Source organism: Ostrea edulis, chromosome 1 (genome assembly GCF_947568905.1).
Source record: "Ostrea edulis chromosome 1, xbOstEdul1.1, whole genome shotgun sequence".
In the NCBI taxonomy this organism is placed as follows: Eukaryota; Metazoa; Mollusca; class Bivalvia; order Ostreida; family Ostreidae; genus Ostrea; species Ostrea edulis.
Genome location: NC_079164.1, coordinates 34,763,305 through 34,780,708, shown reverse-complemented (window position 1 = coordinate 34,780,708; position 17,404 = coordinate 34,763,305). Strand labels below are relative to the sequence as shown.

General features: G+C 34.9%; 2 protein-coding genes across 8 annotated transcripts in view; one reads left to right on the top strand and one right to left on the bottom strand.

Annotated features, from left to right (window-relative positions):
• The window catches only part of LOC125658551 (uncharacterized), a 64,583-nt gene that overhangs the window by 12,889 nt on the left and 34,290 nt on the right, over positions 1-17,404 (bottom strand). For all 7 annotated transcript variants that reach the window (XM_048889834.2, XM_056146798.1, XM_056146788.1 and 4 more), the window contains 9 exons: positions 15,407-15,490; positions 14,578-14,803; positions 14,042-14,254; positions 13,757-13,951; positions 12,977-13,158; positions 11,071-11,275; positions 4,344-4,568; positions 3,773-3,949; positions 277-438 (listed from right to left, as the gene is read on the bottom strand). In XM_048889834.2, the coding sequence (XP_048745791.2) occupies positions 277-438; positions 3,773-3,949; positions 4,344-4,568; positions 11,071-11,275; positions 12,977-13,158; positions 13,757-13,951; positions 14,042-14,254; positions 14,578-14,803; positions 15,407-15,490 (1,669 nt within the window). The remainder of the gene's footprint in view (positions 1-276; positions 439-3,772; positions 3,950-4,343; positions 4,569-11,070; positions 11,276-12,976; positions 13,159-13,756; positions 13,952-14,041; positions 14,255-14,577; positions 14,804-15,406; positions 15,491-17,404) is intronic.
• Positions 6,065-8,673, top strand: LOC125677540 (uncharacterized). Its single transcript, XM_048915652.2, has 4 exons — positions 6,065-7,538; positions 7,632-7,748; positions 7,856-7,958; positions 8,052-8,673. The coding sequence occupies exons 1-4, from the start codon at positions 6,497-6,499 to the stop codon at positions 8,497-8,499; spliced, it is 1,710 nt and encodes a 569-aa protein (XP_048771609.1). The 5' UTR covers positions 6,065-6,496; the 3' UTR covers positions 8,500-8,673.

Genomic DNA, 17,404 nt, shown 5'->3' with positions numbered 1-17,404 from the left:
TAATTCGTAATATCCAATCATTTTTGGTTTATTTTGTGAAATGTACATGATCATCATTGATGTGTTGACTGTAACAATATTTTATTCACTGTTCATATATATATAGTGTGTATCTTTTTATTTCAGGTATTTTCTTCTTTTTCCTTTGTTTTATCAATGATATTTTTAAAAAAAACAGTGTGTCACTTCAAAAAAAAAAAAAAAAAGAAAGAAAAAAAAAGAAAAAAGAAAAAAAGTGAAATAAATATGGCCAAAAGCTTTTTTGGGTTTGCTGACCTGGACAGTTTCATCCTCTGTCAGATAATTCTGTATGTCGAATACAAACTGTGCCACCCTCTGTAGAATTCTTTCTAGGCTTTTCTGGTGTCGGACACTGGTCATCTGGTGGATGTATGACCTCAGGGCTGGGATCTGTGTATCCTCCTCTGTACCAAACACCTGAAATGTACAGGAACAGTGAAAACTGACTAACCCAACACCTGTACCGAACACCTGACATGTACATGTGAAAACTGACTAACCCAACACCTGTACCGAACACCTGACATGTACATGTGAAAACTGCCTAACCCAACATCTGTACTGAACACCTGACATGTACAGTGAAAACTGACTAACCCAACACCTGTACCGAACACCTGACATGTACAGTGAAAACTGACTAACCCAAAACCTGTGCAATCCATGTCCCATGGCAATTTTTTTCACACTTTCATTGTTTTTTTTTTTACACTGTTTCTTCTGACCCAGAGCATGTCACATTAGGCAGGTTGCACTGTACATGCATTTCATAATTCACAGTTTCTATAAGCACCATTTTATATACAGTGGAGCCTCGGTAATCCGGACGCCATTAATCTGGACACTTCACCTTCCGGACGATTTTTCTTGGGAACGGAATTTTTATACGTTATTTTGCATCATTAATCTGGAAATTCGCGTTCTGGATCCGGACGGTCATTTTTTACTACAAAACATTAATATGCATTGAAAATTGTACCGTTAATGCGGACGGTAATTTTTTTTTTAGGTAAGGTCTGTGTTGGACATTTTTAGCAAGGCGTAAATTGTAAAGAAAACGAGACAAACTGTCTAATTGAAGCAATTACCCGTACTCGGTCAACACCTCCATTTAATTAGGTGGTGTGTAATATGTCAGTTAGATAGCTAGCAAGTGCCGATCGAAACATGGCATTGCCAATTTTTGCACATAAGAAATGTATTGTTTGTAGTGTTGAATTTTGTAAATAAACCTGTAGTTTATAATCTTGATCAATAGCCTAATAGTATTAATAAATTAAACATCATGCCACAATGACATTTTTTATTGAACTGCTAAACATATCAGTTGTACTGATTCGTAAATTGATATCGGCTTATTCAAATTTAAAGACTGTAGATCGTACTTCTAGATTCTGGATTTTATACTGTAGATTGGCATGAAATATACATGTTTGTTCATGCACATGTACATGTAGTAAGTTTTTAATGTTTAGAATGTCATGCATGTAGAATGTACCTGTCTACGATTGATTTTTGTTACGATGTTGTAGAGCTTTATTACTTTCGAATTTTTAAACTTTCGGTAGAAGTGAGAAAATTACCATTTTCAGGAAAATGACAATTAAATTTTGTATATACCGGTAATGTTGGTTTCACCCGTGTTTTGTTCCGTTATTATCGCATCATGAAAATAATAGGTGCGCGTGGCTAGATCAAAGCAGTAGTAGGTCTTAATATTACGATTTTGTTCTCCCGATATTGGCTTGGATAATTATAGAACAAGAAATATAAACTCTGGCAGATGGAATTCTGGTTAAAGAATGTTGTCAATTGACATGATAACCACGAAATTCTTAAATCAACTTTGTACGATGAAGATTGTTTTAATAGACCACCGAACTCGTGAATCGTGACAGATGGAAATGACCGCCTTCCTTACGAAGTAAAAGTGTGATGAAAAGTTTGAATTGTAAAAGATTATGTTAGTTACTACACTGTAATTATTTATTTATTTATAGTTACATATATAATAGTGCTGCATTCGTATATTTCAATTTTAGTGCTTTGAAATGCATGTAAATGTTAACATTATCATAATTTATTTACTAATGCAAATGGTCAAATCCAATGATAGAATGTGGTTAATTCACTACGTATCAATAAAGTAAGCATATTGGTCACTTATGTAAAGATAGAAATATGCGATTCAGTTATCCAGACGTTTCTTTTATCCGGACGATTTTGCTGGGAACCAAAGTGTCCGGATTAACGAGGCTCCACTGTAGCTTACTAACACCTACCCTACATCTCATTTTGATGAGGTATATAGAGGATAATCAATGCTTTGTAGTTGGATTTAGAACTTCTTTTACGAGTAATGCAGAATTTAAAAAAATATATTTAATATATTTTCACAAGTGCAAAGCACGAGTGAAAATATAACAAGAGGTCCTTGGGCCACACTGCTCACCTGAGTCACTTTGCCTCATATTTAAACATTTTCTCTGTATATTGGCATGTAAAACTTTGATCCCTATTGTGGCCCCATCCTACCCTTTGGGGCCATGAATTTTACAAACTTGAATCTGAACCATGTCAGGAAGCTTTCGTGTAAATGTAAACTTTTCTGGCCCAGTAGTTCTTGAGAAGATGATTTTTACAGATTTTCTTTATATATTAGTATGTAAAACTTTGATCCCATTTTGTGGGCCCATCCTACTCCCGGGGGTCATGGTTTTAACAAACTTTAATCTTCACTATGTCAGGAGCTTTCATGTACATTTCAGCTCTTCTGGCCCAGTGGTTCTTCAGAGGATTTTAAAATGACCCCACTCTACTTCGGCATTTTTGTGATTATCTCCCCTCTGAAGGGGGTGTGGCCCTTCCTTTGAACAAACTTGAAAGCCCTTTACCCAAAGATGCTTTTGGCCAAGTTTAGTTTAAATTGGCCTGGTGGTTCTGGAGAAGAAGTTGAAAATGTAAAAAGTTTACAGATGGACATACAGCTAGACGGACAGATGACGAACAGGTGATCAGAAAAGCTCACTTGAGCTTTCAGCTCATGAGTGAAATAAATTCCATATCCAACTACACAGCATTAAATTTTCTGTTTATATTTCCTTTAGTGTTAGAACATGCTTATTTCAAATCTTAAAGGTTGTATAGTAATACACAAACGTCACAATCCGTTGTTATATTCACATAGTGAAAATCATTTTAATTCAATGGATAAATCATAGTATTTCACTGTTGAAAATGTAATAACAACATCTTATAGCTTACTAACACCGAGGTATAAACATCCTGTTTAATACTGCATGTTTATTGTCAGGAGGTGACTTTTTCACAGCTTACCATGGAAAGTCCGTCATTAATGAATGACGACACAGTTCCTCATTCTTCGGTAATCATGAAGTTGTGCTGCTTACATTATCTTATTCGGTAATCATGAAGTCGTGCTGATTACATTATCCTACTGTAGAATCATTTAAATTCATGGGGGTCAATGTTCGTGGATTGCTGAATTTTTACGGGTTCGTGGGGACGTAATTTTGTGGATTTATATATTTGTAAGAAAGATGACTGGAATGTCTTTATTCGTTGAGGATGTAAATTCGTGGGTGAGGGGTACCCACGTATTCCACGAAAATTGAGCCACCACGAATTCTAATGATTCCACAGTATTTAGGAACTGTGAAGTCGTGTTGATTACATTATCTTATTTGGTAATTGTCAATTCATGCTGATTACATTATCCTATATTACATACTGTGGGAGGTCCATCGTCGATGATGATGTTCCTCATTTTCTGGTACTCCGTTGCACTGACACAGAACACTCTCAGATTCTCAGCAGAGTTTCCGATGTCATCGTCGTCGTTATCACTGTCGTACAAATCATCGTCCATCTCTTCCACATCACACATTCCAGCCTTCTTCTTCATTTCCTGACAAGTTAGAAAAAGCAGCATTATAGAATCTCAAAATATATGCAAATTTGATTAAGGACTAAGGTTCCATTTTGGAGTATGAAAACCCACACCATGAAAATTTTGATATTGGTATATTAATCTCTGTGAAGTACAAATATGCGTACGTCATTGCTTTTTCCCCCTTTCTCTTCCTATGTTTTATAATACCTTAAAAGTGTCTGAAGTCTCTTTTCAAATACAAATTAACTACAAAATTTCTTTGATTTTTAACAGAATCCCTTTTGTTTTGAAAAATCAAGACATGTTTAGCACAAAACCTGTACTTCATATATCAAACCAATCTTTCTTTTGAATACAACAATATAATTCATTATACATGGACACATGTTAGTATGTATGAGCACCATACCCTTAGCCCAGCCTTGAAATCCCTTTTAATTTCTTTTTTGGAGTAGTCATTTCTGGCTTTGGCACATAGACTGGACAGCTCTTTCCTCTTCTTACCGATGGTCACCTCGTGCTGCAGACAGGTGTTTTCAGCCTCTCTGACTGCCTTACGGTAGGCCTCAATCTGCTCGCTATTCTTTTTTAATGCATCTTGTTTCTCTTGGAGTACATCCTTAATTTCTTGAAGCTGGAATAAACAAAAAGTTACCTCTGCTGTTTATATATGATTGCGCCCATGACAAAAGGTCCTTATGGCATATTCAGTAGAACAGAGAAATAACGTCACAAAGATTTGACGTTACGTAGCGCCGTGCCGTAAAGATTCGTGCACCAATAATTCAGAGATCCACGTGTTAAATTTATTAATGTATGTATGCATATGATATAGAGCTCTACACTTTAAACCAAAACGAGAAAGACAATTTGAAAACAATATGTTTGAATGAAACATTTATATATCCAATGATTTTCATGATAAACATATTCTTTCTTTTTTAAAAAAAAAAAAAAGTCGGAATGTTCCGCGTCGGTTTTTTTTTCTACATATGCAGCGGACCGAAATAAACTTTTAGCAAATAGGGCCTAGATATAACAACTCCACGAAGATTCATCAAAGATTATGTCATTTCATTGAACAACTAATCATGGATGAGTTTGAGGTAAAAACAATTCATAATTATCAATACAAAAGTTGAACCCACTTTCAAAATAAGCAAGATCCGCCTCGTTATTTGCAATGTTTACAGTTGTCAACGGGATCGACGCAATGTCAAACAGACGATTGTTGTACGCCACTATATATAAAGCTATATATTATTAAAATTCATTATATAGTCAATATAAAATTTACAACGTAGTCATGAAAAAATTCGATAAATTTGGGGATAGTACTTAGACATCTACACTTTGTATGAAAAGTCTGTGCGTCTGGTAGTCCTATTTATAAATCCAAGAGAGATAACTCTTTGACATTAACTTAATTGTTGGGGTACCCCAAAGGAAAATCTTATGTGTGAATTTAACAAAATTACGATTTCATGCATAGTCGATAGATGTTAATATACTGGTATTGATAAACCGGTGAAACTTTAAAATTTTTAAATATCTTCATGAAAAAAGAAGAATTATTTAATAAAACTTTATCGTCCTCATTAAAAAAAACATATAGTCTATAGGCTAAATGATGTAGAACAATATTTTGACATCCGTAACTTATATATATATATATATATATATATATAGAGAGAGAGAGAGAGAGAGAGAGAGAGAGAGCATGATTAACATATAGATGTTTTTAGAATGAACCTGGTTATACGAAAAGAATATTGTCAGTCGAAAGTGAATAGAGGGAAAATTCTCCCGGGAAATAACTTATAACTTGGTTAGTATACATGCAAGTGCAGGGACGTAGCTTGGGGAAGATAAATATGGAAGCAGAAAGGGCAGGGGGTTTGGGGGCTGCCCTATGGCCCCAAATGGGTCCAGGGCAAAGGCCTGGTTGGGCCTAGGAGGCGAAGCCCCCGAAAGCTGGTGCATTTTAGACAATTAAAAAAGGTATTTTCAAAGTCTCCAATACACATATTCTTTAATTTTACACACAGGCACATAGGGTAAGGACATCGTAACTTCCTTCAATTAAAAAAAAAAAAGATTATCCATTCATTTTAACTTGACTAAATTACTTCATTTTTTACGCAACAATGTGGAAGCACATACTTCCGTGTTTCATAGGAAGCTACGCCCCTGAAGTGGTCTACCTTCTGCAATCTACATGTATTTTGTGACTTTCCATTTATGAAGCCCGACTCTGAGATGCCTTTACTGTCCTGTTTCATTTCTACAGTGTATTGAAATAAGATATGCTAAATTAATTGAATAGATATTGTTAAATTGAGGGGGGTGGGGGTTAAAGTTTTTATTACTAGTAATATCCTTGTGATGTTTAAATCGTTTTTTCTCTTCTCATGTTTCATTAAAATACAAGACATCAATTTTATTTAGGAACTTGATGACCTGTTTCGGGAACATTTTGGGCTCCATCAGGGTGAACGTGATAGCTATACATGTAGTGAGGATGAAGGTTCAGCAAATGAATGCGATCAGCAGGAGCTAATTATGTCTAGAATTTCACAGTATTCAGAGATTGAGAATAGTGTTGTACATGACAGTAATGACGAAAATACTGAAGTGGAAGATGAATTTGTGTGCAATTGTTCTAGTAACTGCTTGGATAATTTTTTGAAATCAGAAATTACAGACCACATTTACAGACTGAGGGAAATGACAAAAGAGGAAAAAGAAATGTATATAATGGGTTCGATAAAAAAGGTTGGGAACAAGAAAGTAACATCCAAACGAAAGGAACGCAAACGTGCGAGATATGAGTATAGTTTTGAAAGTCAGGCAATCTGTAGAAAAGCATTTCTCATCGTATATGATACAACAGAAAAAGTTTTCAAAAATATTGCAAAACATCTTGATGATCATGGAGCTGTTCCACGAGAGCACGGAAATAAAGGAAAAAAACCGGTTCATGCTCTACAATTCGAGGAAATACAACGTGCCATACTGTTCATAACTAATTATGCTGCTGAAGTGGGGATGCCACAACCAGAAGCCCCCAGAGGAAGTGACGGTATTCCTCCTATTTATCTACCCTCTTCTGACACCAAAAAAGCAATTCACCAGCGATACAACACTTCATGTCAAGAGACAGGAGTTCGTGCTCTGCGAATATCATCTTTTGAGGATGCATGGTTGAAATGTGTTCCACACATAAAGATCAGCAAACCCAGGGATGACGTTTGCCAGAGATGTGAGTGTTTGCGCAAACAAATTATTGATGCCGTAACTGAAGAAGAGAAGCTAGCAGCTGTTGAAAATTTTCAAAAACATATAGCAGACGCAAAGAAGGAAAGATTGCATTATAGGAGCTGCATAGAAACTGCAACAAATGAGATGGCGAGGTGGGAGGGAGGAGAACTAAATAATGTGCACTACACATTCGACTTCGCTCAGCACTTCCAATTACCACATCACTCTCGCCAGATGGGTCCTACTTACTTTGCACAGCTCCGCCGGGTCCAAGTATTTGGTGTGAGAGTCGATAGTGTGTCAAAACAGTTGAACTACATCATAGATGAAGATCAAACAATAGGTACATTCTATATTCATTAATAGATGTATGAAATGGTATGATGTATATTGTTACAAATATAATGATTTTTCAATATCCACTTTTATTTTAAAGGAGCGGATGGAACACTGACAAATGGGCCAAATGCAGTGATCAGCATGTTAGACCACGCCCTTAGTGAGCATGGATTTGGAGAGATGACCTGTTCACTTCACGCAGACAACTGTTCTGGTGAGATGTTTGTAAATTACGAAAGATAAATATACTTGGAAGCTCTGTTCAAGATTTTGATTCTAGTAATGATAGTAAGAACAGTAAATATATACTTATTCCAACAGGACAAAACAAAAACCAGTACGTACTAGGTTATTTATGTTGGCGAGTTATGACTGGTCGTCACAGTGACATCAATTACAGTATGCAGATTCCAGGACACACCCGGTAAACAAATGGGAGTTTCAAAAATAATTTGTGAAAAGAATAAATAATGAAAATGTATGTTAATAGTAAAAGATTGTCGTTTTTGTATTACAGGTGTCTTGTAGACAGTGGTTTTGCCCACATTCGTAAGCTCTTCCGAAGGTCAGACGTTGATTCCCTAGGCCAGTTCCAGACGCTAGTCAATAAATCTTCAGTTTCCAATGAAGCAGTGCCTTATGGAGATGCATGGAATTGGAGAGACTGGAAAACCTTTCTCTCCACTTATTACCGAGCGGTTAAAGGCATAAGGAAATACCACCATTTCCGTTTTACATCAGAGGAACCATGGAATGTTTACGTCAAGGAGCGTGTCGACTCTGACGAGAAAATGGTTTTCTTGAAAAAGAATGGATCACCTTCATTTGATGCCGCAGCACTACCAGAAATTCTTCTTCCTGTCGGATTGACGAGGGAAAGGCAGCAGTATTTATACAGAAATGTACGGCCTTATGTACGACCTGCACACCAAGATAGTCTGTGCCCTACACCGTCGGAAGAATAGTCACTTGAAACATGCTCTGTATCAATCGGCAGTCATTTTGTATTTTTATTTGAAATTTTGATTAATCAAGTGTATGTGTGTGCGTGCGTGTGTGTGGTGCGTGCGTGTGCTAGTAAACTCGTACAGTGTATTTTAATTCGGAATTTTTATGAATTAAAATGCAATTTTCATGTTTTCATCAAATTGACTGTCTTATGTTCGACTAAAAATGTGAAAATCTAATGTTCCTTTAATTTAAGCCATGAATATCAAATTTAAGTGATTTGATTTATTTGTATTGGAAAAAAAATTTAAGTGCCTAAAATTTGAGTGTCTTTTTTCTCTATCAAATAATACACACACACAAGCATTTAAAGAATTGAAATTAAACTTAAAAGATATATCCAGCACCTTTTCTCTTTCAGATTAAATAAATTGTTGTTCTCCGTAATGACGCCAATAACGTCATGACGTTGCGCTGATGTTATAGAATATATCAGTGCATCAAACGCAAAAAATTACGTCTTAGAAGTGAAGGAAGACCATAAAATTACATATTTTTAATCCTCTACCTATTATCTATCTAAATCTGCTAAAAAGTGGAAATGGGTAAAAATTGCCATAAGGGCCCTTTTGTCATGGGCGCAATCATATATGTATCTAGCCTTGGTTATCAACTTTATCAAAAACTCGATTTAAAAAAAAAAAGGGAAAGAAAAAACAAAACAAAAAACAAACCACATGCATTTGTAAAAATTTAGCAGGATTTGTAACATCAACTATGTTACTTTTATATTTTCATATAGTGCAATGAATACATTTCCTAAATTCACACATCTTTTTAAATGAATTGAAACTTTGATTTTTAAACATTGTTCTAATTGTAACTGTAAACACAGGGTTTGACACTAAGGCACGTCTGACCGACCGAGTCTACTAAATGATAGGTTCGGTCGGGTAAAATGTCGATTTACTAGTCCGACTGGTCGTGTTAACTAATAAACAAGAAACTACCAATCTTGAACCGTGTGGTGGAATAATCTCTATTTTTAGTTCTAATAAATAAGTCGCGGTCGGTAGTGATGTTTTACGACATCTACTCGATGTTAATTTTAAACAGTTTATTTGAATTGACTATAATAAAGTGATTATCAAGTTAATAAAGTACGTCGTAAAAGTTTGTCATTTACATGAAGTATTTAAATATGGAGAAACTATCAGAGTTTTTTTCTGGAAAGTTGGTCAGGGCTACTGGATATAAAGTCAGGTCTAGTAAAAATCATTTGAAGTAGCCCGACTGGTCTAGTGCTCAAAAAAGTAAATGTCAAACCCTGAAACAATTTTCCAATTTTTTTTAGTGTGTATTCTAAGAAACAACAGCATTTTTATTTTTGACTTGAAAAAATTTGTTTTCAACACAAGGGTACCCCAGATAGGGATTGCAAAGAATATAAAAGTACACATCACACATATGTAATACAAGAAACACATCAGGTCTTCAAGTACACATCACACATATGTAATACAAGAAACACATCAGGTCTTCAAGTACACATCACACATATGTAATACAAGAAACACATCAGGTCTTCAAGTACACATCACACGTATGTAATACAAGAAACACATCAGGTCTTCAAGTACACATCACACATATGTAATACAAGAAACACATCAGGTCTTCAAGTACACATCACACATATGTAATACAAGAAACACATCAGGTCTTCAAGTACACATCACACATATGTAATACAAGAAACACATCAGGTCTTCAAGTACACATCTCACATATGTAATACAAGAAACACATCAGGTCTTCAAGTACACATCACACATATGTAATACAAGAAACACATCAGGTCTTCAAGTACACATCACACATATGTAATACAAGAAACACATCAGGTCTTCAAGTACACATCACACATATGTAATACAAGAAACACATCAGGTCTTCAAGTACACATCACACATATGTAATACAAGAAACACATCAGGTCTTCCATGTTTTGTGTGATTATCTGTAGCTCTTGTTTTATCTTAGATGTTGTGTGTTTTATATCTCAATGCCTTGTCAAGATAAGATGTGATAAGGATGAAAATCGCATCCAACCACAAATGCATGGGGGATTCTATTAATCACATGGTTTTATTCTTGTTATCCGGTTTTCTATACCCATTCCGTTTCCTTTACCCTATATTACAATATGTAAAAACTACCAAAATTTTATATAGAACAAGATGTGTTTGTGAACACTATACCCAAAAGCACAGCTCACACATTCAGTTGTGGCTCATTGCAGCCATGATGAATGGCCCTGACCAAGTTTTATGGCCAAAGTTAAAGTTTTTCAAAAGTAGGTCAAATCTGGAGGTCAAGGTCACAAGGTTGAATATTTAAGTACCAAAAGAAAGGTTCTTCTCACAAGAAATACACTATGCAGGCCCTAGCTCTAAGCATTCAAAAGTTTAGGCCAAGGTTAAAACAGACCAAAAACTATATGCCTCCAAAATTTCCAATTATTGGGGCATAAGAAAATTGCTCCAGTCAAATAAAATCCAGCACTTTCTACCAATAATAATCCTCACCTCCTCTGATTCTGCCTCCTGGTCCTCCATCCTCAGACACTCCTCAATCTCCTCAATGTTCTTCTTCAGCTCACGGTTCGTCCTCTTCATCTGTACTATACAGCCAGCGTTGTCCCTTTTGCTGATCTCCAGCTCGCTCTTCTCCATCTCCAGACGATTTATTTCATTCTCCAGAGGTTGAACTTTCTCCTCAAGGTGTAATCCTCTGTAAATTAACATACTACTAGATACTATCCTCTGTAAAATTAACATACTACTAGATACTATCCTCAGTAAATTAACATACTACTAGATACTATCCTCAGTAAATTAACATACTACTAGATACTATCCTCTGTAAAATTAACATACATACTAGATACTATCCTCTGTAAATTAACATACTATTAGATACTATCCTCTGTAAAATTAACATACTACTAGATACTATCCTCTGTAAATTAACATACATACTAGATACTATCCTCTGTAAATTAACATACTATTAGATTCTATCCTCTGTAAAATTAACATACTACTAGATACTATCCTCTGTAAAATTAACATACATACTAGATACTATCCTCTGTAAATTAACATACTACTAGATACTATCCTCTGTAAATTAACATACTATTAGATACTATCCTCTGTAAAATTAACATACTACTAGATACTATCCTCTGTAAATTAACATACTATTAGATACTATCCTCTGTAAAATTAACATACATACTAGATACTATCCTCTGTAAATTAACATACTATTAGATACTATCCTCTGTAAAATTAACATACTACTAGATACTATCCTCTGTAAATTAACATACTATTAGATACTATCCTCTGTAAAATTAACATACATACTAGATACTATCCTCTGTAAAAATTAACATACTACTAGATACTATCCTCTGTAAATTAACATACTATTAGATACTATCCTCTGTAAAATTAACATACATACTAGATACTATCCTCTGTAAATTAACATACTATTAGATACTATCCTCTGTAAAATTAACATACATACTAGATACTATCCTCTGTAAATTAACATACTATTAGATACTATCCTCTGTAAAATTAACATACTACTAGATACTATCCTCTGTAAATTAACATACATACTAGATACTATCCTCTGTAAATTAACATACTATTAGATACTATCCTCTGTAAAATTAACATACATACTAGATACTATCCTCTGTAAATTAACATACTATTAGATACTATCCTCTGTAAAATTAACATACTACTAGATACTATCCTCTGTAAATTAACATACATACTAGATACTATACTTTCAACTTCATCTCTTCTTTTTTCTTTAAAAGTTTGCGGGCATATATCACATGATATATGCCCGGAAACATTCCGGCCCGCAAACATTACATCACAATCAAATTTCTACGCTGCTAATTTTCAAATTTTTCGTGTTTTTCATCTTATACTCAGTTAAACTGATAAAGTTATTGTTAGTTTCTAAATGAAATTGAAAGTATATAATAAAAAGGTTATAGACTTTGTATGGGAAATATGACGACCTCGTTTTTTGTCGCGGACGGACCTCGCAAGCTCGGTCCGTCTACGCGCCAAAAAAACTTGGTCATCATATTTTCCCATACAAAGTCTATAACCTATAAATATTACAGTAATGAACTCCCTAACAATACAATGTAATATTGCAGTAATGAACTCCCTAACAATACAATGTAATATTACAGTAATGAACTCCCTAACAATACAATGTAATATTACAGTAATGAACTCCCTAACAATACAATGTAATATTATGGTAATGAACTCCCTAACAATACAATGTAATATTACGGTAATGAACTCCCTAACAATACAATGTAATATTACAGTAATGAACTCCCTAACAATACAATGTGATACAAAGATGAATAGTAGCACAGACCTGATGATTTCCGAGTTTTTTATGTCATCAGTCTTTGTACAGATAAATGCGATGTTTCCATATTGGCCATCCATCAACAGCTGTCTTCGGAAGTTCTCCCCTAATAGATCTTTGGCTGTTTTGTCATCAATAGCACGATGAATGGAGGAAATGACCCACACTGCTGTACAATTCTTAAGATGCTGAAAAATACCCCCAACAAAAGCATATAAACACAGTCAAGGATAGTTATAACCAACGTCTAGGGCCATATTATAATCAAACTTTGTTATATCCAACAAAATTTTCGTTATTTTCCAATCATAGTGGAATAAATATCACTTCACAATAAGCATGAATTCATAATAAGTTTGAATTGTTATAAGCAGGTATTCATTGTAAGCATTCATTATATATAAGGATGTTTAAGTGTATTTATAGTATGACATAACATTGTCTAAAGAGTTTCCTCTACATGAGAAACTTCTCATTTCAAAACAAGAGAACCATAGGCCATTTCTCTCACCTGAGCACAAGAGGTCTTAAGTGAACAAATGCCAGGCTAGGCTTCATGAGATGCATATCAATTTAACATTTTTAAGTATATTTGTATATGTTAATAAAATTTTAATTTAAAAATATATAACAGATGTTTTAAACTTTAAACCCATTGAGGCTCTCCCTTTCCCCAAGGGGGTCACAACAGGAACAAATCTTATCTTAGTCTTTCAAAATCTTACAAATTTATTGACTAAATACCTCAAACAATACAGCTTTGTGTGCTGGCTATGAATAACTTACATCTCGGGCTATTTTGTCTCGGGCAGCGTTTGAGTCTCTGACTCCTGGCAAATCCACAAGCACAGCCCCACTACTGCAGGCATCACAGTGAGGCAGACGAATCGTGACCTTTTTTACGATTGGCCAGAATTGACCACCAATTCCAGGGTCAGCTGTTTCTATGTATTTATCAATGGCATTCCGGAAGTGTGCAGGCTGGAAATATACATTTAAAACCACTTTTATTCATTTTCAACATAACTTCAATGTAATGTTGACTTGATAGGACAGTTGTTCCATCCGTACCTCTGAGTGACTAATGGTTTTGACCCTGTCCAGCCACTTGGTAACATTGGTGTGGTGTCTAAGTACCTCAAACTTATCAATCTTTCCATACACAGCCTTAATTTTAAGGAAAGCCACACCAGCCTCCGATTTTGGATCTGGAGCGCCCTTCTTGAGCTTTCCATTCACATCAGTAAGATCTCTCAACAGCAGACGTAACTCCTCATGCCAGTCCTACAGAATCAGAAAAACAATGACCAAATACACAGAATATTCAGCAACTGACAACACAGCATGTTTCCTGAAGAATTTGAAAGCGAAGTATTTCTTTGTATTACTATCAAGAATAACATAAAAAATTCTGATCCTTTTTCTCTAAAATTTCATGACAACATTACAACCCATTTCAGCGTTATATCAAATTAAACCTTCCTTTATGTTACTAGTGGGTTTTTTAACCTAAACATATATACACAAGAGATACGGTGTATCGTATAACACATGAGGAAAATGGTGCACGAAAATGTCTTTATTGGACAGTTACAAAAACCAGATACCTCTTTAGACAGGAAGGTAATGTCGGCCTCATACTTGTGGTTGTCCATGTTACTGACCACTTCCACCACCACAGCGGTGCAGGCCCGTAGTCCGGACGTGGGCAGGATGTCCAGCTGGTCCAGTAATGCGTTCATCAGTGAGGACTTTCCCGCCCCTGTGTCACCGACCACGGCGATCACCGTCTTAGACAGGGCAAACTTGGTTTCTAGCTCCTCCAGATCCTTCCTGTGATGTACCAAAGTTTAACATATGTACTGCGTTGTAGAGCTTGTAATTCCCCGAGACTTTATATTTGCAAATTCAGCAATGTAAATTTAAGGAGGAATAATACATTGTCTTCCTTTTGAAAAATATCAGTAATACATGTATATTCCTTTTATATCTAGTCGCTTAGTTGTGTAGCTCAGTCATTTATCCTGTCGACTGCTGATCTGTTAGACTGTAGATCATGGGTTTGAGTCTAGCTGGGTTTTAAATTTTTTTTGATTACTTTCTACTAAAACTGCATTTATCAAAAACTAGATATTAAAGGTAAATTTGAAACTTTTCAATTTAGAAATATCATTGTACATATCCTTCACTTTTCATTCATATCAGATTCCTCTGGTGTGTTATTCCTCCTTAAATTTTTTGCAATTGATATTGTACTAATATATGCAATAATTACAAAAACATACTTTTGCAAACTTTTAAATGGCTCATAAATAAAACAGGATCAAATTTACTTATTTCTGATGTTTTAAATATGTATGGCATCAGTAACAATTACAAAATACAGATTGCTATTAGCAAGTTTCTTATGAAGTGATTTCAATGAGAGTCACTAACTGCCACTGTGATATTCTAGGATTTCCTCTCAAACTCGCAGACTGAGTGAATTCCGCCTTCAGTTTCTGCAGCAGGTCTTTACATCTAGAAGTACATCATGTATGAAATATATGAATAGAAGACATTATCATTAAAAAAATAGCTGTGGTTTCATTAATTTGTTGAATGCCAACTTCTGGTAGTGCCAGAGAACGGCATTTAATGATGACAGAGGTATAACTTAAATATAGAGGATCTGTCCATTGTCAGACTTCATATCTAACCTATTTCAGTTTATTTCACTTAGGCTCTCGTAAGTTTCATTGTACAAGAAAATCGTAGCAGAGACTATGATATATTATTAGTGTTGAATAATCGGGAAAAAAAATAAATATCAATAATTGGACATAATCGCAAGAATTGTATCAATCAAAGATCGATATAATCGGTATTTACATTTTGGGGTTATTTCTCTTTAGTTTCATGCTCATATATATATATATATATTATATATATGCAACATTATATTGAACATACACATGTTATATCATATTAGCCTATTCCGTCTAACGAGGAATGAAATGTGTTTTCTCTAGCCACAAATCAAGATTTGCTATACTTTTAAGGGGAAAAAATCCAGATGTCTGACTTGGGTTTCCCTGGGTTAGGATATATATATATATATATATCATATATATATATATATGAAAGTAAACCCGCGAGATAAAGCTATAAAAGGTAGGCACAGCAACGACAATAGCTGGTGTCACTGAATTCCCACTTTTCAAAGAAGTCCACTCTGACTCGGCCCCGCACATTTCACCATGTAAAATCGGGGTTGAAAGTCAGATGAATCTCGGATTAGTTATCAACTAGTGTACAGGCGACAAGCGATTATGAAAAATAAAATTGATAATCGGAATCAAAGAGCCAAAAACGATTGACAATCAATTGTCGGCGACAATCGTTTCATCACTACTGGGTATACTGCGGAATCATTAGAATTCGTGGTGGCTCAATTTTCGGGGACTTCGTGGGTACCCCTCACCCACGAATTTACATCCTCAACGAATAAAGACAACTAGTATACAAGAATCTTACAAATATATAAATCCACGAAATTACGCCCCCACAAACCCTTAAAAATTTATCAATCCACGAAAATTGACCCCCACGAATTTAAATGATTCTGCAGTACACTAAGATAGATGCATTTGATGTGGTAGTATTATGAAGATTTAACTTCTTCACAAACCTAAGAGATGGCCTCAAGACCATAATCTGAGAATAGACTTACGTCTAACTTTCGATATCCAACTAACTTTTGAAATAATTCTAATAAAAAAATAAAATTTTCAGAATTAGGCCAATTCAACTTAATTGATAGATTATCATCCCCGCCCGCCCCTCAAAAATCGCCCCGCCTGGAATTTTTTTTATTTTGCTGAACTTGTGATTTCCGGAAAAATTTTCCATGTCCGACTCCGGTATTTACACATCTTGTTTACATTTCCAGTATAGCAATGTGAAAAGCCCCGTATAGAAAATATATCATATAGTTTACTTAATTTCTTACGGGCGTAAATTAAAGGAAAGGATTAATGTTCTTAATATCTTGAAGAAGTTTGGTATCTTTCTGTGTTTGAAATTAACGTTTAACCTGGAATTCATCTGTGAAATAAGCATAGATTGACATCTGTCTGGCATTAAATGATGCACTTCTTTGACAAAAAATCATTTGTCATTATTATTTTTCTCAGGATCCTCCCACCCACCCTATACTTTCTGGTGACCCTGGATGATAATCTACTAATAAAGTTGAATTGGCCTTCGTGTTTAAATTTTTTTTTTTTATAAACAAGCTTTTTTAAAACATTTGTGCTATATAAATTTTATATAGTAGTAATAAAACTCTTGTCCTAAGCCTCTCAGTTTATGGTCTTGGAATTAAGCAGATTAGATATATTTGTTGGGATCATTTCCCATAGGCGCCTGAAAAAATGTATAAAGAGACACCAT

What these genes read in the sequence shown, in the direction of transcription:
- LOC125677540 (XM_048915652.2), top strand. Translation starts at nt 6,497, where the DNA reads ATGTCTAGAATTTCACAGTATTCAGAGATTGAGAATAGTGTTGTACAT. An exon ending in AGATGAAGATCAAACAATAG is followed by an intron (nt 7,539 to 7,631) that starts GTACATTCTATA and finishes TTTATTTTAAAG; the next exon opens with GAGCGGATGGAACACTGACA. An exon ending in TCACGCAGACAACTGTTCTG is followed by an intron (nt 7,749 to 7,855) that starts GTGAGATGTTTG and finishes TTATTCCAACAG; the next exon opens with GACAAAACAAAAACCAGTAC.